This window comes from Pteropus vampyrus, unplaced genomic scaffold, assembly GCF_000151845.1.
Source record: "Pteropus vampyrus isolate Shadow unplaced genomic scaffold, Pvam_2.0 Scaffold193, whole genome shotgun sequence".
Taxonomy (NCBI): Eukaryota; Metazoa; Chordata; class Mammalia; order Chiroptera; family Pteropodidae; genus Pteropus; species Pteropus vampyrus.
In genome coordinates this window covers 713,682-736,164 of record NW_011888974.1, presented here as the reverse complement: position 1 = coordinate 736,164, position 22,483 = coordinate 713,682, and the positions used below count along the sequence as shown (strand labels likewise).

The window sequence follows — 22,483 nt, the reverse complement described above, 5'->3', positions numbered from 1 at the left end:
CAGCGAGTGTCCAGCTCTACGGTCTCCAACTTGGAGGAGGAGACCCTTACTTTGGTGTTATCCGGCGACTCCTTGGCAGGGAAGGTGTCAGAGTGGGACCAAGCGGAGAAAGACTCTGGGTCTCCCGCCAGGTCTGAAGTACGAAAAGCTAGATGAAAGCAGAAAGCGCAGTGGGCCTGGCACAGTGTCCGAGGCTAGCCCGGAGAGTGGTTGTCTGAACGCGAGAAGGGAGCCGCCGGAGGTTCCCGAGGGAGGGCAAGGCGTCTACAGGTGGGGTGGGGCGGGGCGGGGCGGGACGTGGGCAGGCGGCGGCAGCGTGTGATCCCGCACAGATAGCACACAATGGCCTGGGGCGCGAGGCCAAGTGCCCGCAAACGCACCGTCTGACCTCGTGGGCCGCACAGTGCGCCGGGCCAGGATTGGCCCAGGCCGGGCGCGGCGCGGCTTACGTGCGCGCGCGCGCGCGTGCGTGCGATTTGCGATCAGGCGGCGCTGCGGACAGCCCCGGCGGCGGGGTGGGGGGAGTTATATTGCGGGGTCCTTCCTCGCTCACCCTGGTTCCTCTCGGAGCGGAGACGGCAAATGGCGGACTTCGATACCTACGACGATCGGGCCTACAGCAGCTTCGGCGGCGGCAGAGGGTGAGGCGGGCGTGCGTGGGCCTTGGCCGGGAGCAGGGAGCGGGCGGGGTCGGGGGCCTCGGGACGGCTGCCTTCCCGCGCTCACCCGGCACGACAGAAGGTAGGGGACGGCTGGGCCAGCGGAGGCCTGGGAGAGGTGCCTGGAGGGCTGGGAAATGGCGCGCTCGGGGACGAGGCTGCGGCGGTTAGACTCCCGAGGTCTTGCTTGCGGAGCGGATTTCTTCCTCTGCCTCCTGCCGACGACGGCGTGTCTTCCCCCTGCCTCGGCCGTGAGGCCAGGCCTCAGCAGCACTGAGCGCCCGGGAAGACGAGCTCCTGCTTCCAACACCATCCCCCAGGACAGCAGAGCCTGCGTGGGTCTCTGCTTCGGCGCGGGTTGGAGGCCGCGGCCTGTTCCGCTCCAGTCCCGGTCTCTGTCTCGGCCTCTTGTTTGCTTGTACTGCAGGCTCCTTGACCCGCTTCGCCGTAAGGCCAGTTGACTGTAATACAGGTCGGGAGGCCAAGAGAGGGACGATGTCCTTCTCCCGTAAGTGTGAGGCAGGGGTTTGGCTGCTGGAGCCCGGGAATGGGTCCGATTCAAACCAGAAATGGAGAGACCAACCAAAACATACATCATATAGCATTCGTTATTATTTCTTGGGTCAGAGTTCCTTATTGACAGGTGCTTGCTGACTGAAAATTTTGTTTCTTCCTAGCTTCTCGTTCTGACCTAGACAAGGAATCGCATTAAGCCTTGTTCAGGTTCTGGTCAGATACAGACTACATAAAGTTTAGGTGCCTAGTTTAAAAGAAAAAAAGTCCTTGACTGGTGAAATAAAAAGATTTTGGTGTTTAATTCCAGGAACCAGCACTAGGTTCTTTTTTTTAATACAAGTAACCTCGTATAGAATTTAGAAGATAGGCTGTAAACATCTTGCTATTTGTCAAGAGACACACTTGGCCTTTGTGTGCTTTTACGGAGAGTATTACTTTCCCAGGATAACACCACAATAGTACCTACTGAGGTGTCCAGTCTCCTGAGTTTCAATCCCAAAAGTATCTTTGTTTGGTGTAGAATGATCTTGGTTTGGGAATGGCTCAAACAAAGACTTTTTGGTGAGGGAGTATACCCAATACCATTCATGACACTGTTACATGGAAGTAGAGCCACCTGTTATTTCAAAGAATATTTTATTTGCTAATAAAAAAGAAATAGATGTTGGATGGCATATAAAATTATTGCCTTTGGGGAAGGTTTCTAGACATCATATTTGTACTTCGGTCATCTCGAAATTTAATAACTAGGATTTTTTTTCTACTTTCATTTAGAAGTGCCCAAGGAAACTACACTAAACAGAGTATTTCCATTTAGGACGTACCCAAGGAATTTTACTTGATTTGGGACTACAATAAGTCATACTGAGTCTAGGGATTTTTTTTTTTTAATTCTGCCTTTTCACAAATTTGCCAACTCTTCTGGTGACTGGAGATATTTGAGGTAGACTTCTAGTGGATGTCAGTTTTGGCAGTTGAAGAGCCCTGAGAGTGATCAAAAGTAAAATTCTCTTAAGGTACATTTCAAGTATCAAAAGACAATGAAAATGTTAGCCATTTGCCCAGATGGACTCCAGAGACTGCTATGAACAGTAACTCTACATCTCCTGACCTTCCTAAATAAAAAGAGAGAAGGGCATTTACTGTTAAGCGCCTTCTACGTCTGAACTTCTTGGAATTTTTCCATTTGACTTTATACTTATGTAAAAGCACATAGAAAATATTGCTCAGATTCTTAAAAGTAGTTTTTAAAACCTGTTAGTGAATTTATGTGTTTATTTAGACAGTGCCTGGAGTGAGTCAGAAAACTTTAGAGGACCAGACTTGTAGTGGTGTGGTCTGTGCCAAAGCCTTTCTATTCCAAAGAGTCAGTGTTATTTTTTCAGGTCAGAAGTTACCAGTTATTGGGCTCTCTGAAATTTAGCAAGATGATAGGATAGTTTACCACTTATTCCTCGATGATAATTTCAGTTGTTATTTGAAATACGTTCATACCAACAGATGTCTCGGTTCTGTTTGCATATGTTCAGATACAATGCTTAAAGTATCATAGAAGTTATTATCTATAGAAGTCAGTCTTGTATTGCTTTGTTTGGTACTTTTGTAAGGCACCTTCTCTCTAGCCTAAATGCATTAGCTAGGTAAGATGCCTCAACTATAAACCAGTTGGGTCACAGGTGAAAAGAATAGCAGATTTGAAATGTACAGTCATAATCTATAAACTTGTTTTTTATAATTATACATTCCTCATAAGTTTATTTTATAGTTGTATATAATAACCAGTTCACTGGTCAGGAAGCAATATTGAACAGTTGCTTTATTTTCCCAGCCTGTAGAGGCATGTCCTCCGCCAAGGAGAGAATCAGGGACAGCATTGTTGCTCAAAAAGCAAGTCAAAATTCCAAATTATCAAGAGTTGATTGTACCAGAACTTGGATGTATTTTGGTTTTGCAGTCTGCTAAATTATATGAGGTTCCAGTTTATCGTTTGCCGTTGGCACTAAAGTGGAGAGTAATGCTGATTTTACATTTTTAACTGCATTGAGTAAGCTAAAACCATCAATCCTGAGAATTAGGTTGGAACTTGGAGTTTGCAAGAATTGAGGTTGCTGAAGTGGTACCTGCTAAAAATTGATTAAACTGTAAATCAAAGTATTCTTTATCAGGTTCTGGTTAGGGGGGTTAGAATTCTAAACTTTGAGTCTTGTAGGACTTAAGCTTGGCATCTCTGTCTATATTTCTAAGCATGTTTTAACTTAAAACAGGAAGGAAAGCAATACATAAAAATGGTAACTATTTCCTGTTACTAGGATCTATAAAGATATTGAAAAGTTTATTCTAAAATCCTATTAAGTAGCAAGTTGTTTAGATTTATTGTCATCCTTCTCTCCACTCCCCAGTCTCCCAATGTTTGAGTCCAAATCATTATCCTCTGTAAAAAGTATTATCACAAATACTTGGTTTTACCAAGCGGTCTCTGGGAGACAGTTCAGGCAGAGGCCTTAGCTTTTTTAGAATCAGGCCAACCAGACCTTGAATGTTAGCTCAGCTGTGTATTAGCTGTGTGATCTGGAACAAGTTCTTTTACCTCTCTGAGCCTCATTTTCTCTACATGTAAGATAGAAGCTCCTCTATAGAGCTGCTGTAAGGATTAAATGAGGTATATGTAAAGTGCACAGTACAGTATCCGATACATAAAAAATGCTTAATAATTGGTAGCTTTTGATTTATAATTGTTTCTTAAAATATTTCCCTTTGAGCTAGTAGAGTGGAAAAAGTTCTCTTGAGTTAATGGGAGTGAGTTTTTACTTAACTGCTTGTATTTCTAAATCCAAGTAAGAGAAATCTGTTAATCTAGTATTATAAATGAGTACTAAGTAATTTATTCTTGTAAATTATTGGTTTGTTACAGAATTTATACTTGGAGTATTTAATATAAATGCCTCTGAGATTTCTAAGAAATTTCTTAGTATATTTTTAAATTTTATTTTTCTATTTGAAATTAACCATAGTGTTCTGAGGAGACTTGACACAAATTCAAGTCTTCCCAGAAGCTTGGAACATAACATAACAAAGCAGAATGTTGAGGGCAGGGGATGTCAATCCAAGATCAGATTCCATCATCTAGTTTCCAGCATCCCCCTCCAAAAGGAAGTGAGAGTCGGGCAAGAGAGCATGCCTTGCCTCTTTTTCTTTTCATCAGAGTCCTCTTTTTAAAAAAGTGAATGTCCTAGGTTCTTTGATGTTTTCCCCACGTCACGATTTCTAAAATGTTCCTTCTTGATGGGGGCCCTCTGTATGTGCTCCAGTATGTGGATACTGCATTGAAAATATAGCATCTCCAGTTAAGCATTGTACTCTGGTATAGGGTAGATAGAGACTATGATCTCCCTTGTTCTGCACACATTCTTCTATAATTAATCAGTTGTGGTTTTGGAGCCTTTTGAATGTCTGGCTTAATAGAAGACAGTTGGTTTCTCATACCTGCTTCTATGTTCACTGAGATCGTTTTTTGGTTGACATAGGTATATGAACAAAATCCAGCCTTATACAGATAAATAGTTGGAAAAGGAAGGAGTCTTTGAATAGCTTTTTCAGGTAATTGTGGATATTCTTATTTGCTACTATACCAAAACTCAACAAGTGGTAGTTTCCATAAAGATTAGTTGCAATATAGAATATGAAACTTTCTCCATAGACTTTTCATACTGTTACACTCTTTCAGTCTATGTTATATTTCGAATGACATGATACACATTGGTCATTTGGAAAACAGTTGGCTGAGTTAATGCAGATCTTCCAGACGTTGACACATTTTGTTATACAGTATCAAAAATCATGTTTCATAGTATCACGATCAATTTCATCTGAAAATTTTCAAGTATTGGGAGGCTGTCAAGCTTATGTTGATGAATACAAGTTTTCTAAAATTCTGTTTTTTGCTTGAAAGCCTGCATTTTCTCATGGGCAACAAATACTATTAGTTTTCCTTGACTTGACAGGCTCACTTCATTTTCAAGAAAATGCCTGCTTAATACCCAAGTCTAAATAACCGTAGTGTGTCAGTTCTTTCACGTAAAAATGGTGTTCCATGAAAAAAATAGCTAGTTCAGCTTGTAACTCACTTACAAGAGTGTTTTTCCTGGAGATAACCATCATACTTCTATAAGCAGAAGTGCTTTGTCCTCGTTTCATAACATAAGATTAAAAAATAGGTCACGACTTAATAAAATTAATGATTTTTACTGCTTTATCAAAGGTATTCTTTATTGAAGCTGGCTTCCCCCCTTAAATACTGCAAGTACATGGTGAAGCATGAGTAATAATGCAGTTTGATGCCTCCATCTTGATTCATGCTAAGACCAGTTGCAAGATCAGTGTAGGTCTCTGATATCAAGAGAAGACATAACAAGGGTACAACAGCTAGTAAGCCTAAGGCACTGTTAAATAGAAGAAAGATGTGGCTCTGGAGAGAAGAGCTGGAACTAAAGGAAGTATAGTACATTTTTAGTGCTCTCTAGAGACTGAAGATATAAAGAAATGCTACTTGAGCTAGTTTTCTGTTAATGGAAGTCTAGATTGGGCTGGAATCTACTACTTGCTCATTTTACCTAACACTTAAAAATTAATCCGAACATTTTCATACATAAACAGAAGTAGATACTAGTATATCACGTAGCCATTACTTAGTTTTTTGTTTTTGTATGTGTATATATATCTGTATATGTATAAAGCGTAAAATATGCCATTTAAGTGTACAGTTCAGTGGCACTAATATTCACAATTAGTTCAGTAATCACAGTGTTGTGTAACCATTACCACTATTTCCAGAACTTATTCATCATCCCAGACAGAAACTCTACCCATTAAGCCACTCTCCATTCATTCCTCAGTTTTAACTTCATAAACATTTTGCTATTCCTGTTTCATCTATCTTCCACATTGCGGGGAGAGGATAGAATATTTTAAAACGAATCCCAGCCATCCTGTCATTCTATCTTAAAATACTTGGCAATACTGGAGTATATGTTTCTAATTGGTAAGGGTTTTTTAACCACCAGTTTTTCTGTTACCAAGTCTACGGTCATTTTTTCCCAGTTGTCCCAAAGATTACTTCACATAGTTGACTTGTTTGAATCTGCAAAAAATATTTGATTATAAAAAACTTAAAACACAAACATAAGCAGAGTCTAGTATAATGACCCACCCCATGTATTTATTACCCACTCTTTTAAAAAAACGACCACTCTTATTTCATCTATACCTCCTCGCTTCACTTTCCTCCCACACACTTCTGGATTATTTTAAAGCACATCTTAATATCATTTATTTCATCTAGAAGTACTTCGGCATGAATTTCAAAGGTAAAAACTTTAAAAATATGACCACGTCATCATCACATCTGAAAACAATATAATAGTCCAGTAAATATTTAGCTCATATATTGGCTCATATATTTTGACGTGCAGTTGATTTGTTTTAGTCAGGACCAGGCAGAGTTTGCACATAGCATTTGGTTGCTCTGCCTACTAAATCTCTTAATTGATAGAGTCCTCTCTTTTTCTTGGCTATTTGTTTGTAAAGGGGGTGTGTATATAGCTTTTTTTCCAGGTACTTTTAATACATCTAATTCTTGTGACTATGTGAGGTAGCTGTAAATTAAATTTGATATTGGCTAATGTAATTATTAATATTAAGGGTTTTTTATTTTTTAAATAAATTTATTTAAATTAGTTTTAAGTATTATTAATACATGTGTTTTAATACAAGTAAGTTAGATTTTGGATTTTTCAAATGTTGAATGAAGAAAAGGCTCTGACTGAATGCCTTCGAACTCTAGATTTTAAATGGTGTCCTGTCTGGCATTTCGTAGTTATCTAAATAATTAAAATTTTTAAAGTAAGTTGCATAGTTGTAAGTTATTTGAATCAAATAAAATCTAACATTGAATAAAAATGTGGTTTCATTTAAAATTAATTGGAGATGGTAGTTTGTAGATGTCAGGTCTCAAATAATAAGCATTCTAATTTAGAAAAAAAGAACTCTTTGGCCTATAAAGTTCAAAACTAATCCATAGAAATAGATCACACCATAGCTTTAAGACAGGTTTTTTTTTGTTTGTTTGTTTGTTTGTTTTTTTGGTGGCATTATTCTTTGAGGACCAATAAATAGATTTGAGGTTTAAGATTTTATTTCCCCTGGAAAATCTGGAACTTTCAGATTGAGTAACCTTTTTCACCTATATAAAGTCATTAATACCCATTTATTTGCTTTCTTAATGTGTGGGTATCCAAAATTTTAGTACATTATGACAAATGTTATTTTCCTAGAAAGAAAAATTCTCTAGTAAACCGGAAGTCCCCCTTGTGATTGCTGTTCATCTAAAACGAGGCTTTCAAACTGCCTGTTGTGTCCTATTGGTAGATGATGAAATCAATTTAGGGAGTCCTGAGGCATTTTTAAAGTTGAAGTAGAATAGAGAATAGTGTACATTATACTATGAGTTAGTACTATTGGACAAGCTTTTTTTTTTTTTGTATAGTTAATATGCAGACATGTGTTTAGTTGTGATGTAAAATGTATTTTTTGCTGTTGGTCACAGCTAAAAAAATTTTTGAAAAGCATTTAAGTATCTAATTGGGGATGTTATCTAAATACATGTAACCCTCTTGTATTTAAATTTTTTTTCCAAATAAGAATACAAATATTGGTGAGAAGTTGTTTGCAATGCTGAAGTAGTTGCTAGGCCTTTGACTTTATTCTTTGAATTTCTCTTTGTAAGCACCAGATATTATAATAGTTCTGGAGATTCCTGCCTTAGAACTACTTTGCATTTCCCTGCAAGGCCTTTTTTTCTTGTCTTACAGATGTGATTGAATTATGAGGATCTCATTCACAGCAGAAAAGAGCTCCTTGAAAATAAGGCTTATTGAAGAATTTACCATAGACATTGCTTTGCCCCCAGTGTTTACCAGAAGCTTTCAAAAGCTTCCATGCACATCTTGTAGTAAATGACAGTTATCTAGATGAAGGGATTTAAGTTTGAATGCTGATTGAAGGCCTTGGAAAATGCCTTAGAGGGAGATCAACTTGGAAAGTGCCTTTAATCCAAGTTGCATCGGCTAATTTTTAAAAGCCTAAACTGCAGCTAAAATGTCAGTTTAGCATCTTGGATAGGATCCTCAACAGAAAAAAAGGACACTGGGTAAAAACAAAGGAAATCTGAATAAACTGAACTTAGCTAATAATGTATCAGTATTGGTTTAATGATTATAACTAGTGTATCTTACTAATGTAAGATATTAATAAGAGGTAGTTTAAAATGATATAAAGGCTCGGCTTTTGAGAGCTTAATCTTTTTTGATTATTGTATAGGAACTAAATACATTATACATTTTGACCATTACTTTCTCTTTTTTAAAAAGAGGCTCAGTAGATTGTTTCTTACTTGTATTTTACTATTATAAAGGCAGTCTTATTGTGATTTTATGTAGGATCTAACGTAGTGCCACGTGCCAAATCATATGTGCTAATAAGTAAGAAAGACCAGAGTTGTTGATCAGCCCTAATGAAATTATTTCAGTTATCACGTAGAAGTAATAGAACACCTAATGTTTCAAATCCCAAAGAGAGAGGTTAATACTCTATAATCTTGTTATCTTTGCATTGGTCTTGAAGTTTTGAGTGACAGCAACAGTGCTTAAATTGTATATAGTTTCTAATACATCTAGAAATCTTTATAAAATTTTTCCCAGAAATAACTTAGCATATGTCCTTCGGTTTTCATTAACTTTTATACTTTGGAAATAAGTCTTGAGCATTTGTTTTCTCTTTCACCTCCTTATTGGATCTAATCCCACCCCCAATAATTTCTACTCTTAATATTTTTTCTCATGGTCACCCTTCCTATAGTCTTCTTTCACTTCTACTTATCTTTGCTTATTCACACATTATTATAGGAGTTCATTGTTCTCTCCCTGTCTGCTATCTGGAAAGTGTAGTCCAAGTTCCTGTTGTTCTACTCTACAGAGACTGCTCTCATTGCTGTCTCCTGTTCTGCAGTTCTTTGATTGGGGTTGGATTTCTCTTTTCTAGATGCCTGGATCCCCCTCAGCTCCTTGAGGGAGGGAATTGAGTCTTAGGTTTGTGCCCTCTATACTGGACTCTCTTTAATGGACATTCAGATATTTAGTTGATTTGATTGAAGAAAAGTGATCTGTCTGTAAAGGATTTTGGTTACTCTCGGAGTTGAAAGTTGGATTTCCTGATACTGAGGATGTAATTTAGTACCTTAAAACTGTCATATATTGTTTTAAAAATCAATGACTTCTCCCCCAAGGGATAATAATGAGCAGGGGGGATCATTGCTCAGTGGCAAGGATGGTATGGCCTGGGAGTTTGCAGCACAGACTTTCAGGTTTCTATTCTAAATGGAGAAGGGGTCTGCCGAGGCCTGCCACTCATATTGTCTGTTGTCGTCTGTTTTATACTCATGGCTGCTGATCACCTGCTTCTGCACGAACAGTATAGCCTCTAGCAGATTTAGCCTTTCCATAACACTTTAGAATTGTTATTAAACTTTTATAAAGCAGTCAGTATTTAAAAAGTGTTTTTCTGATCAATTTTAAATTTCTTTATAAAAAAAGATTTGAAATATTTATCAAATAACTGACAAGGAAACTTTAGGTATTAAGGTATCAAATGAGCCTTTCCTATTTGTTATTTTTAACCTGTTTTAGGAAGTGCTTCCATGTAACAGCTTATTTATTTAGATAATAGTCATCTCTAAATTTAAACAAGTGGTAAAAGTATCAGGAATTTTAGCTCAAAGAATTTTCTGAAATTTGATTTTTTAAATTTGGTTGATAATATATTTTATTATGCACATATGTAGTCTCTGGGATTTGTCTCTCAAGTTGCTGGCACACTGTAGATTTGTCATAAATGTTAGTAAATAAATTGAAATCTTCCTAGATACCCCCAATCCCAATGCCTTCCTGTAGAATTTACTAATCTGATGGGGTAGTATTTGGAACTACTACAGTCATTCTTGAAAAAGTCTAGGCTGTTAAGCCACTAGTGGTTTTGTGAGGCTAGAATGAAATGAGCAAGTTGATGGACTTGGGTTAATTAGCTGTTTCCACATCTCTAGCTCTTAAAATACTGCTTTCCTGAAATGAGATTCTTCTATCTTCCCGAAACTAGAGCTGGCTTCTCATCCTACTGCATTCTTAGTAGTGCCCCCATCATCTTATTACCATTCACCTAGGTAGCAGCAGTCCCTATCAAGGCTCTCCTGCCTCCTGATATCAGTCAGAGGTTGTCTGACTGTATCTTTTCAGTCTTGTGTTGAGCACCCTTCATAAGTTCTCGTATGAACATTTAATGTGCCTTTTTAGCAAGCTTTCCTACCTCCATTTTTCCTATTCATCATACACATACCTGTGGAATTTACCATCTCTTCATCCTCCTATTCACCTTAAATTTTTAAAAAATCATTGTAGCTTTTGCTTTTTTTTTTACTTACAGAACATGTCCTCAAATAACATCATTTCATCCAGTGTGATTTTATTAGAGCATTGGGATACTACAGGAACTTAACTCTTGTTTATATTAATTCGCCTATGGTAAAATTGGTTTTGTGATGTTATTTTGCTTAAAGTCACAGAACCTGTCGATGTTAAGTGAGAATTTAAAGTGTATTATTCATCCTCCATTTTGACATTTTTCCATATGTGTATACTGTATCTTAAGTATTCAATCCCAAAGATATCTTATTGAAAATAATTTAAGTTTTATGGTTATTGAGATAATAACAGTAGTGTTGTACAATAGCAGTAGTGTTGAAATGAAAAATAAGTCACATTTGCTAAACTTTGGGAGAAGGGGAAGTGGCATGCAATTCACTTAACCTATTTTTCTGGTGTTCTTAGACCATAATGCAGAATAATACTTCTATTGGGAAGTAGAATTCTGAGTTATTAAATTGAAATTTTTTAGCCATCTAAGAATTGCATCATGGCTTGGTTCTGCTTTAGAAAAATGTTTTAAAGAATATTTGTTACAAAATATTTACTGAGAATTCATCTCAAGGAAGACGTGGAATTTTTCGTATTTCTAACAATATATGTAAATCAAGTTGTTTTCCAAGACTAACATTAAATTTCCCCTGCAAAAAGAATGACTGTTGTGAGGAAGACTCATTTGTTTTAAACATCATTTTCAAAAGAATGCCTCCGTCTTTAATTTTTTTCTATTGTGTTTTGCAAACATTTTGAAAAATTTTCAAACCTACAGTAAAGCTGAAAGAATGATACAGTGGCCTCTGATAGATTATTCACAAGTTTCACATTTACGTTCTATATACATAAATGCTCTCGTATCCTTTATGCGGAACTCTTTGAAAATAAATGTTGGCTGTCTTAACACTTCACTCCTGAATACTTTGTTTCTCTTGAAAGGCTTCTAATAATTGCAATATCAATGATCATTTCTAAGAAACTTAACATTGATACAGTAATATTTATAATATCATGTTCAAATTTCTCCATCTGCTTTTCTTTTATAGTTGTTCATTCCAGGATCCAAAGATCACACATAACATTTGTTGTACTATTTCATTAGTCTCCCTGCCTTTTTTTAATCTTTCATGACTGACATATTTGAAGAATCCATGCCAGTATAGAAGGCATATAATGTAACCTTGTCCCATTATTTAGTGATACTAAATTCAATTACCTGGTTAAGGAGGTGACTGCCAGATTTTTCCATTTGAGAAGGAACTTTCTTTCCTCCATTAGATTAATAATGTCTGGGGTTATTCAAGATCATGTGAATATCTTGTTCACCCAGAACTCAGTTTATCAGTGGTTTTGGCATCCATTGATGAGCCTGGCCTGGATCAGTTATTACTACATTGGCAGTTGCAGAGTAGTGATTTTCTAATCATGTGATTCTTAATTCCATGCATTTATTAGCTGACATTTGATTATCTGGGAAACATTTTTAACCTCAAATTGTAGATGGCAGTGATAATTGTTACTCTAAACATGTATATTGTGTGTCAGGCAATGTAAGAAGCACCTTATTTCTAAATAACTCAAGGTCTTTGTCAGTATTAGCCCAATTACACAAATAAGTGAAGCTTAGAGAAGCTGAGTAACACCTCAAAGTTAATGCGGCTAGTAAGTGATAGAGCTGGGATTTAAACTGATACCTCTGCAAATTAGTAATGATGCGGTAGAATCAAGGTCCTGTCTTTGCCACTTTATAGCTCTGTTACCAAGGATAAGTAAACCACTCTCATTATATCTGAGGAAATGGATTAGTAATATGTACCATATATTTGAGGATCCAGGGAAGTAACGCATGGGGAGTAGAGAGAATAGTACATACATAGTACCTGCTGCACAAAATCTAAAGTTTTTATTAGAGTGTGGTTATCCATATCCAGACAATAGCAAGAAACAATTGTATTATGAGTGTAATCAGCAGCTTTGATATTCCCTCCTGAGTACAACACAATGACTTTAGACAGTACGTTTCTGTATATATTAGTATTATTGGGTGTGAGAAAGGGCATTTTAGGATGTAAACACTTTGCAGATGCTGATTCTAAGTGAATACAAGAGAATCATAGGATATATTTGGATTTGATTTTCAAAAGAAATGCATGTTTACATAGATTGTGTTTCTGTGGAGATCTGTGTTACCAAAAACAGACATCATTTTCATAAATAGTGTTCTGGAATACTCTGTAATTTCCAATTGATATTATTGTATGTTAGAGTGGAACGTTTCACCTTGGTGGTATGGCTGAGAGGAAGACATTTTCATTGTTCCTGATCTAGGGCAGGAACATGTGGGCAAATTTGAATCCTGTCTGTTTTCCTTCCTAGGTCCCGTGGCAGTGCTGGTGGCCATGGTTCCCGTAGCCAGAAGGAGCTGCCCACAGAGCCCCCCTACACAGCCTATGTAGGAAATCTACCTTTTAATACAGTTCAGGGCGACATAGATGCTATCTTTAAGGATCTCAGCATAAGGAGTGTACGGCTAGTCAGAGACAAAGACACAGACAAATTTAAAGGTGAGTTTGAGGGGAATTCTTAAAGTACATTATTATAAGGGGGAGAGTCTAAACCAAAAATGTGTTAACAAAAGGGCTCTAATTATGAAAGTGTTATAAGTGTTCGCATGGTTCAAGTAGCTGAAATAAAAAAAAAAAAAAATAGCACTTTAATCCAGGTCTTCAGTTCTGGGGGAAAATATTTTATACATAATCTAGTTTGTAGAAATATGTGGCATGTACCCAAGTTAATCTGTTTGCCTGACCTACATAGCAATCCTGTCTGCCAGTAAAGGAGTTACATGGGAGAGAAGTGAACAGATAAAACCAAGGACGTTTTGGGTGCATTTCACCTTAGCCAACTCATGCATTTTTCTTCGTAGTTTTCCTGTAATTTAGTTATTTATTATAAAATCCCAAAGATAATCGAGTAAGTGTTGTCACTCTACATTTGTGATTTCAGAGCATGTGCTTGGGGGAGGGTTGGCTCAAATTTCAGATAAAGTTAGTATCCATAGATTAGTATCTTAAGGGCACTTGAGCAAAGAAGGAATAAGAATGAAGAATCAAACGACATTCTCATCTAGTTTTCAGGGTTGCCCGAGGAGAAATGTGCCCAGTAGTTAAGTGCATGATGCAAGTGCAAGGGCATTTGTTTTTCATTATTTATCCAGAAGTACAGCCCCAAAAAGTAGAGCGACTGTGGTGACTTACAGTGAGGAGCTATACAAGAAACAGAAGTATTGCTCATCTTAGTGCTTCCATGTATTTTCATCTTTTCGAAAGCTTTTTGACTTAAGTATCTGAAGCCTTCTTACAGTAAATGATCAAACAAGGAAAACACACATATATATGTATATGTATGTATATGTATTAGTAAAGCTTGTGAAAGTAAGTCCTATCCAGTTTGCCTGCTAACAAGTATTAGGAATTCAAACTTAAGGTAAAAATGTGTAGGTGAAGCCAACCTTGGGCTGAGTCAGTAGCAGCAGGTTTTAGACTTTGTCTCATAGAGAATCATCCTCTATGGTGTGACTTGGCTGCTGATTCCTCTTTGAATTTGAGGGTGGTTTTCTCAATTTTTCTAAATATTGAATCCACTTAGGGAAGAAACTGAGTGCAAGGTAGACACTCTCCTGCCTAGCAGTACATTTTTCTGTCGGTAACTTACTGAGCAAATGGTGAACAGGAAAAGTTTGGACCCAGACCTTCAAAGCACTTGCAGTCTAGTGGGCTTTGAAGGTGAAGTGTAATCATCCCACAGGGTGAGGATGCTCCAGCAGGGGTGGGGGTTATACAAGTTACTGGTGAGCATATTAGGCCAGGGCGAGTACTTAACCCAGAGGTAGACTCCAGATGGCGAGGAAGGGACATGGACAAAAGTGTTGCAGGTAGAGGAAAAAGCTTATTCAGAGGTTTTTATACCAACTACAGGCACCTTCGGCCACTTCCTTCAAAACATGTTCAGTATTGAATTTGAAATGTCTTAAAACCCTATTTAGATTATATGAAAATCATTCAGAAGTCAGAACCAGCAGCACTGCAGTGATCCAGGATAGATTTTAATATTATGGTTAAAACAAGAAGAAAGCTTTATAAAAACACAGCTGCTATTTCAGTTCCTGTTTGATTAGTACTTCCCGACAATATAACTGAGAGGGAGGAATGCTAATCAAGTTCTACTTACTGAAAAGTAAAACTTGCTCTTTCAGGCTCTACTAGTCTGCGGTCATCTAGATGCAACAAAAGTGGTAGTTCTGGTAGTGAAAAAGTGGTACAACTAGGGATCCCACCATATCTTTAACCCAAAATTCCTTGAGGAAATAGGGTTTGTTTTCTCTTACAGGATTCTGCTATGTAGAATTCGATGAGGTGGATTCCCTTAAGGAAGCCTTGACATACGATGGTGCAGTAAGTATCTTCAGGTTTTCTCTGTCATGTTAGCAGTTGAGATTTTTCTTGCTAATACTTAACACTGTTTTCCCCTTATCATTAGCTGTTGGGTGATCGGTCACTTCGTGTGGACATTGCAGAAGGCAGAAAACAAGATAAAGGTGGCTTTGGATTCAGGAAAGGTGGACCAGATGACAGAGGTGATTGGTTCTTCTAAAACAACATAAAACTTGCTGTATGCCTACTGGTTACACAACTCTGGAAGGTTACTAGAACTCTGTCTTGTAGGTCTGATAGGTTTTTGTGATCTTTTAAAAACATGTAAAGTCATAGAAAAAATGAATGATGCTTCTGCAAGCCTGGGTTTTTTTTTGTTTTCTTTTATCCCCCCTGTCGGCAGCAAAAACTCTATAATTTCATTGAACTTCCCATCACATGAGTTGTACTTCGTCCCAGTGAATTTTTCCTGTTTGTGCAGCAAGGTAATGATCCTACCTCAACTTATCTTTTTTGTGTATCCTCAGGAATGGGTGGCTCTCGAGAATCTAGAGGTGGATGGGAGTCCCGGGATGACTTCAATTCCGGTATCAGTATTTAAAGTATCACCACTTAACCTTTTTCAATGGCCTTGCTGCTATTGTACATTTCTTGTGAGTAGTTGGCCTAGCCGGACTACTACTTTAGTTCCTTTCACAAATGAAACTTTCCTAAAAGGTACCCAGGCATGCAATAAGCCTCTGTTAGAACCTAAGTGTTTGGGGGTAGGACTTGAAAGGTTCTACATGGTGGGCGAGTTAGACTGATCCACCTTATTTTGTTACCTTCCTTTAATCTACTGGTCATTCTCATATGTGCCTTTGTCTCTTGCAGTCATCTTTCTCAGGGTCTAGACCAAGGAATCCTCTTGTTGGCTCTTGTGTGTACAAAATATAAGTATACTATTATTTGTAGAAATAGTATGGAGGGTCTAGAAACCTACAGAAAGCCTTATAACTGTGGTTCCTGGTGGTTCCCTCTTAGATAGTAAAAGGTCCTGGTACTTATTTGTTTCTGAAAGGTGTGGTGGGCATGATCTGCTTTACCATTTCTTTTCTTAATTTACCAAGGCAGACCAATAGGTGCCTCCTTGGCTCAACTCAAGAAGTCGGTTTGCACGCCAGGTCTCTGCTTTGAAAGATCTCCTAAACATTTCTTCATCTTTTTTTTTTTTTTTTTTAAATTATAAAAGTAATTCATATATGTAGTAAAAATGTCAATTGTAACAGAAAGGTAGAAAATTAAAAATAAGTTTGTTTTTTCCCCTATAAACTTGAGGTTATTTCTACACTCTCCACTATATGAGAACATCAACACCCCTACCCACCCCGTCACCCTCCCCCGTCAAAACAAAATTCAGTAAAAAGTAATTGGTAAGTATGGGAAAATTGGTACAAGGTGTCTTATGAGTCTAAAATTTTTATAAATGGTGTCTTATGAGTCTAAAATTTTTTTAAATTTATTTCCAGTACTGCTTTAGCCAAACAAATGACTGTTTATATCTGTTGAATAATTTAATTTTTAAAAGTCCTATAGCCAATCAGAAATGAGCTTTTTCATAAAAGTACAGTATAATCCAGTAAACCTGTAATTTTATGTATAAGCTAGTCTCTGATTGAAACATGCAACAAATGTCTTCTCAAAGCCAATCCAGGTGCAGCAGTAATGACTCAGTGAGTGGTGGTCATTGACCTGCCAGTTGTGCATTTCCTGCTACTATGGAAATAGCACAGTGAGCTCATAGCTCTGGAACTGTGAGAGTTAAGTAACTTAATGCCTTTCTACTATTGGCTTATCTTGGGCTTTTACTCTGAAGCAGAGACATCTAATGAACATAGCCAGAGAAACTACTTTGCCACCACCAGTTCAGTGTGAACTGCAATGTTTTGATGAAGTGCCCACATGGAGTAATGCCTATATACATTATTTTTGAAAATAGATCTCTTTTACTCTTTAAAAGAATGATGCCATTTTTTAAAATGACACCTGCTCATTGTAAAAGAGAAATATCAAGCATTATCAAAATATGCAAAGAAGAAAAAGCAAATAAAAATAAAATAGTCCCACCTCCAGAAATGGCCAATGTGTTAACCTCGCTTTATAAAGAAAACTAAGACTATTCTCTTGAATAGTATGCTTCCTAGAAATCTATCATTAAATTTGATTAAAAGGTATTTGTTAATTTCAGCCTTGCTTTTTCCCTACTCATATCATATTTTGAAATGAAGCTGTCACTGATGTTAATTAACGTACATTGGGTTTTTTTTCTCTACTGTGCTTTGTCACATACTTGGACAAAGTAGCAGTTGTTTATCGGCCTTGTCACTGTGGGTGCGAGCTGATTTGTTTCGTGCTAAACGCTGGTACCAAAAATTAATCTTGTTAAGAGAAGGTGACTTTATTTCCATACTCACAGGGAAAGATATACTTCACAGTTTAGAATAGTTTGGGGAAAGTGTCAGATTAAAAGACTGTGAAGAACTTTATACTTGACTGTATGCATCCCAGTGTGTTTTCCCCCAAAGCAATGCTATATGGTCTAAATCTTTTTAGAATTGTTTTCATTACTTGTTTTGCTAAAATTGATATTGTTCAACTCAGTCTCTGAACTGAGTTTCAGTTAACTTTATCCATTTCCAAAACCCTTGCCACCCTTAAAGAATAGGAAAAGTACCACCATTGCAGAGTTGATTCTCCACATATGCAGAAAGTTAGGTTCTATAGAATCACCTCAAACATCAAATCAAATATTAAACCACTGCTCCCAGGGAAGTGTGGTCAGGTTCCTGGGAACCTCATCACAGCATTCTGTCAACTGATCAATACATAAACTTGTTTAGTGTGTATTTCTGTTTAAAGACACCTTATTTACAAACCTAAAAGCAACAACAAACAGGACAAACGGACACATGGATATGGACAGTAGACTAGTGGTTACCAGAGGATGGGGGAGCGGGAAGAGGTAGATGGGGTAAAAGGAGTCAAATATGTGGTGACAGAAAGAAATCTAACTATGGGCAGTGAACACACAATGCAGTATATATATATACCTTACTGTTGAATTGTACACTAGAAAATTACTGGATTTTGTTAACTAATGTCACCATAATAACAATTTTTAAAAAAAAATTAATAATAAAATACAAAAAAATAAAGACACCTTATTTAATATAGTCGACTCATAAACATTGAACTCATAATATTGGCCACCCGCACTGTAACTTCTCTCTGAAGCTTATCTTAACGTTTGTTTTCTCCTGGAGACACATCACAGCTTTCTTGTGCACACTTAGGAACACTAGGCAGCTCTTCAGCACTGTTTGGGGATCATTGTAAACAGAAATCACCAACAAAAAGCACAAGAGCCAAAAACTTTGCACTAAATAGGTCATAAAAAGGCTCTATTTACAGTATGAGCTGAAACAAGAAGAGTATTGCCTTGTTCCACCTCAGCTGAGATCGTGTCAGACAACTCAAATCTTTCACTGCTATATACATATCTGAATGACAGCAAAAGTGCTGCAAGTATTGATTTGGGGGTTACAAGTAAATTTTAGCAAGTAGATGAATTTGCAAATATGAAATCAATGAATAATGGGGATCAACTCTATAGAAGAATATGCATCAGGCTCAGAATTCTTGTCAAAGATACGTTCCTATAAAGCTTTGAGCAGTGGCACCATCCATGGAGTGAGTAAAAGTCATCTTTGGGAGCTTGAGAGGGGACAAGCTCATGTGTTTAATTGCAGTCTTATTTTCTAAATTTTTACTGGAAGTTAACTCTCATTTCAGCAGGCCATACTGTTAGTCTCGTTGGCTTAAACCGCCGTAACTGAAAGACTCACTGAAATATAAACTTAAAAGCTTAAGGTTTTTAAAGTCCATTGAGAAAATACTCTTTTTATCTACACACTGATGAGAATTGTAACTTGCTCTTAACATTTCTAAATGGATGCATTTTACTTCTGTTGGTAAATGTTTTAGCGGATACACAAATGAATGGTGAAAACCCCTTTTTAACTAGAGGAGGTGAGGTACAGGTTGGGTGAGGTACTCTGCTCTCTTTAGCACGCCCCCCCCTTAGTGAGTGAGCCTTACTTGGATAACTGCTTTGTTTACCACACAGGTGCTTTGCTTTTTAGAATGATCCACACTGAAACGCAGCAAGAACAGGAAAATGGGGAGTGTCACCCAGAGGTGACTTCGTATTTTTATTTTGTCTTTGTATCTAGGTTTTTCTTGTGATTTTGCGTTCTAAATTGTAACTTCTAAATTTCAGGTTTATCTTTTTAATAACTATAAATTTATATTAGAAAACAATAAAATGTGCTTTGAGGGTTTTCATATCGTTTTAAGCCATATTAGAATATAGCCTCATAATAGTGTTTTTCTACTTTTCCTGCAAGCTAAGAATTTAAACAGCTTATTTTATTTTCCTGTCCTAAGATTCTTTTTTATTTAAAGAGTCTGTAGCATTGAAATTACCCAGCAGATTTATTACATTTGGATTCATTTTCAATGCACCGTATTTTGGAAAAACTTCAGATTCTGGACAAAATAAAGAATTTAAAATTTAAAATCAAACATTTCATACAAGCTATGTAAACAGCTTTGAGAAAGTAGTTTAAAAAGTGATTCATTGTCGTCTTGTTTCTTCAGGCTTCAGGGATGACTTCTTAGGAGGCAGGGGAGGGAGTCGCCCAGGTGACCGGCGAACGGGCCCCCCAATGGGAAGTCGTTTCAGAGATGGTCCTCCCCTTCGAGGGTTCAATATGGATTTCAGAGAACCAACAGAAGGTATGGCAACAACATGTAAATGGAGGGAGCCTTTTCATGATACGTTGACTGCACCTCATGGACATTTGCCTTCTTAGGCCATGCACAGTTGTTACTGTAGACCACTCTTAGTCTTAAATAGTAAGTTTACCTTTATTAGCATATCTAGGGATAAAGTAGTTTTGTTAATTTTTAGATAATGAGCTGGGCTGGAGAGTTCAGCATTGGTTCGGTCATTTTGCCCAATGGGGAATGGGGTCCTATTCTTTATAAACCATGTTTTTCCCCCCACTCAGAGGAAAGAGCACAGAGACCACGGCTCCAGCTTAAACCTCGAACAGTTGCAACACCCCTCAATCAAGTAGCCAATCCCAACTCTGCTATCTTCGGGGGAGCCCGGCCGAGAGAGGAAGTCGTTCAGAAGGAGCAAGAATGAGCTTGTGGTTGGGAGGGAATGGGGGGAGTTAGAGCGAGACCACAGCCTGGCCAGCCCCCTGGACCGGCAGTCCTGCAGTTACCATTCCTGCGCCTGACCTATGTCCTCCTTTCTTACAAAGGAAACAGAGCTTGTGAGTGCATGTCAGCAGTTAACAAGTGGTTTTTAGTACATTCTTGGCTTTGCTGTATCTAGTGCCTGTTTTGTGCTTTTTTTTTCCTGCCACTCCTTTCCCCCATTTTCCTTCTGTCTTCTCTCCTTCTTGCTCCTTATTTCCTTCCAGCACGAGTTTGTCTAGAGGAACAAAGGTAGCCACCATGTGGGAGCTCTTCAGACTGAGGTGCTACTTCATTTTTCTCCTTTGCTTTCTCTCTTTACTTCAGACACCCTGGCCAGACTTCAGTCGTTTTCTTTGATTTTCCTCAGTGCTTCTCTTCTGACCTGCTTGTTGAGTTCTGTATTGCTGTGGCTTCCACGAAAAAAAAAAAAATAACAGAGAAGTCACAGACTGGATAGCACCTTGTTTTTATTCAGCTTTGATCAACATACAGAATTTGAGGCACCTTGTTTTGAAAACAAGGATAAAGTATCTGTTGATCCTTGCAAATTCCTTCCCCTCTCTATTTATAGGTAGTCCTGTCTCTACTTCCCCACCCCCACCCCATATGGATTATTCAAGCAGACTGGGCTCAAATTTCAAACAGTGAAACCTAAAGGTAATGTGAAATGTTGGTGGGGAGTTCACATAGATCAATTGAATGTGCTACTGTGTTCACATGGTTTATTATTGCTCTTTCAACACCATGTCCAAACTGGATCCCTCCTTTCACCAGCTCTATCAGAGGCTCCTCTGGCTGGCTGGATGTAGCAAACTCCTGCTGCTGGTTTCCCTTCTGCAGGGCACAGGTGCTTTGGGGGACTAAAGGGTGGTGGTGGTGGTAGAGGTGGTAGAGCAGTGCTAGGCTAACTTTATAGTGTGGACATTGCTTTTTCCAAATCCCTATTGTCTGTATTCTGCATCTCTCCCTTGTGTTTATCTGTTCCCTTGTATGAGTAACAATGAGATACTGTGCTTCTCATCATCCCTTAATTTTATGATGAAAATGGGCCTAGAATCTGGCACTTTACTGTTTATTTGATGAATTGAGAATTTTACTATGCAGAGCTGTCAAGAACCTTAAAATAACTGGTAGGTGGCTGTAAGTTCCTAGGTCTCATCTTTGGGACAAAGTTTATTGTACCCATGTACGGTGTTCGGCTTTTACCCAGGGATTGGGGGCTAGACAGTAGCTTTTGAGCTTGAACACCTATTTGTGAACAAATTAAATTCTTTAACACCCGAGTTTCAGTCCATTCCTTTGTGAGCAATTCGGGGTCAGCCAGCAGCTAGAGACCCTCACCAGCATGACTGGAGGGCTGAGGGGTAGCCTGGCCTACGCAGCGCATTGTGCTTAGATAGTAGTTTGTCGCGAGCTGGCATCCCTTGCTTCTCTTACTCTGTTACGAGGTCTCAGCAATTTACAGAACTCTCCCTTCTTTCCTTCCACCTGTCATCTTTGCTTCTGAAATAAGAACCATTTGTGTAACACCAATACTTAAGAAAGACATGCATTATGTGGTTGTAATCAAACCTGATGCTTTCAGATGACCTACTTACATCTTCAATGTGGAAAAGATTAAGAACAAAACAAATTCATCTAAACTTCTGGGCAATCCAGTTGACTTTTAAATGTAAGAATGGAATTCCAAACACTTACACATTCAGCTATATGACAGAAAGTAAATCTATGGATATGGTATTTTGTGAATGATCTTTTAAATAAAAGAAAACCTTACGTAATATTTAATGCTTGTCTTTATTTTTGAGTTCTTTTTAGCTGCTTATGAAATTAACAGTTTTAAATTTGGGAAGCAGCATCTGTGTATTTAGTGGAGTGTACTATAATTTAAGTGAGAAAGGCATCTTTGGGAAGTTATAGGATTGGTGAAATTATCTTGAAAGAGCTTGTGATGATCAGAAATAGGATGCCAGCTTTTGTTTCCCCCCTCATTTCCTAAAAATGTAATTTACCTAACACAGAAGCCTATACATATGGTGTGGCT

At 37.9% G+C, this 22,483-nt stretch overlaps 1 protein-coding gene across 2 annotated transcripts; it reads left to right on the top strand.

Moving 5' to 3' along the window:
• Window positions 1–478: 478 nt before the first annotated feature.
• On the top strand, window positions 479–22,227 carry EIF4H (eukaryotic translation initiation factor 4H). 2 transcript variants are annotated; one of them, XM_011371513.2, is made up of 7 exons: window positions 500–641; window positions 13,073–13,260; window positions 15,086–15,150; window positions 15,236–15,332; window positions 15,657–15,716; window positions 19,828–19,965; window positions 20,241–22,227. In XM_011371513.2, the coding sequence occupies exons 1-7, from the start codon at window positions 583–585 to the stop codon at window positions 20,378–20,380; spliced, it is 747 nt and encodes a 248-aa protein (XP_011369815.1). In that variant the 5' UTR covers window positions 500–582; the 3' UTR covers window positions 20,381–22,227. The 2 variants fall into 2 exon arrangements, with proteins under 2 accessions (XP_011369816.1, XP_011369815.1); XM_011371514.2 differs by lacking the exon at window positions 15,657–15,716 and having other exon boundaries at window positions 479–641.
• The last annotated feature ends 256 nt before the right edge of the window (window positions 22,228–22,483 follow it).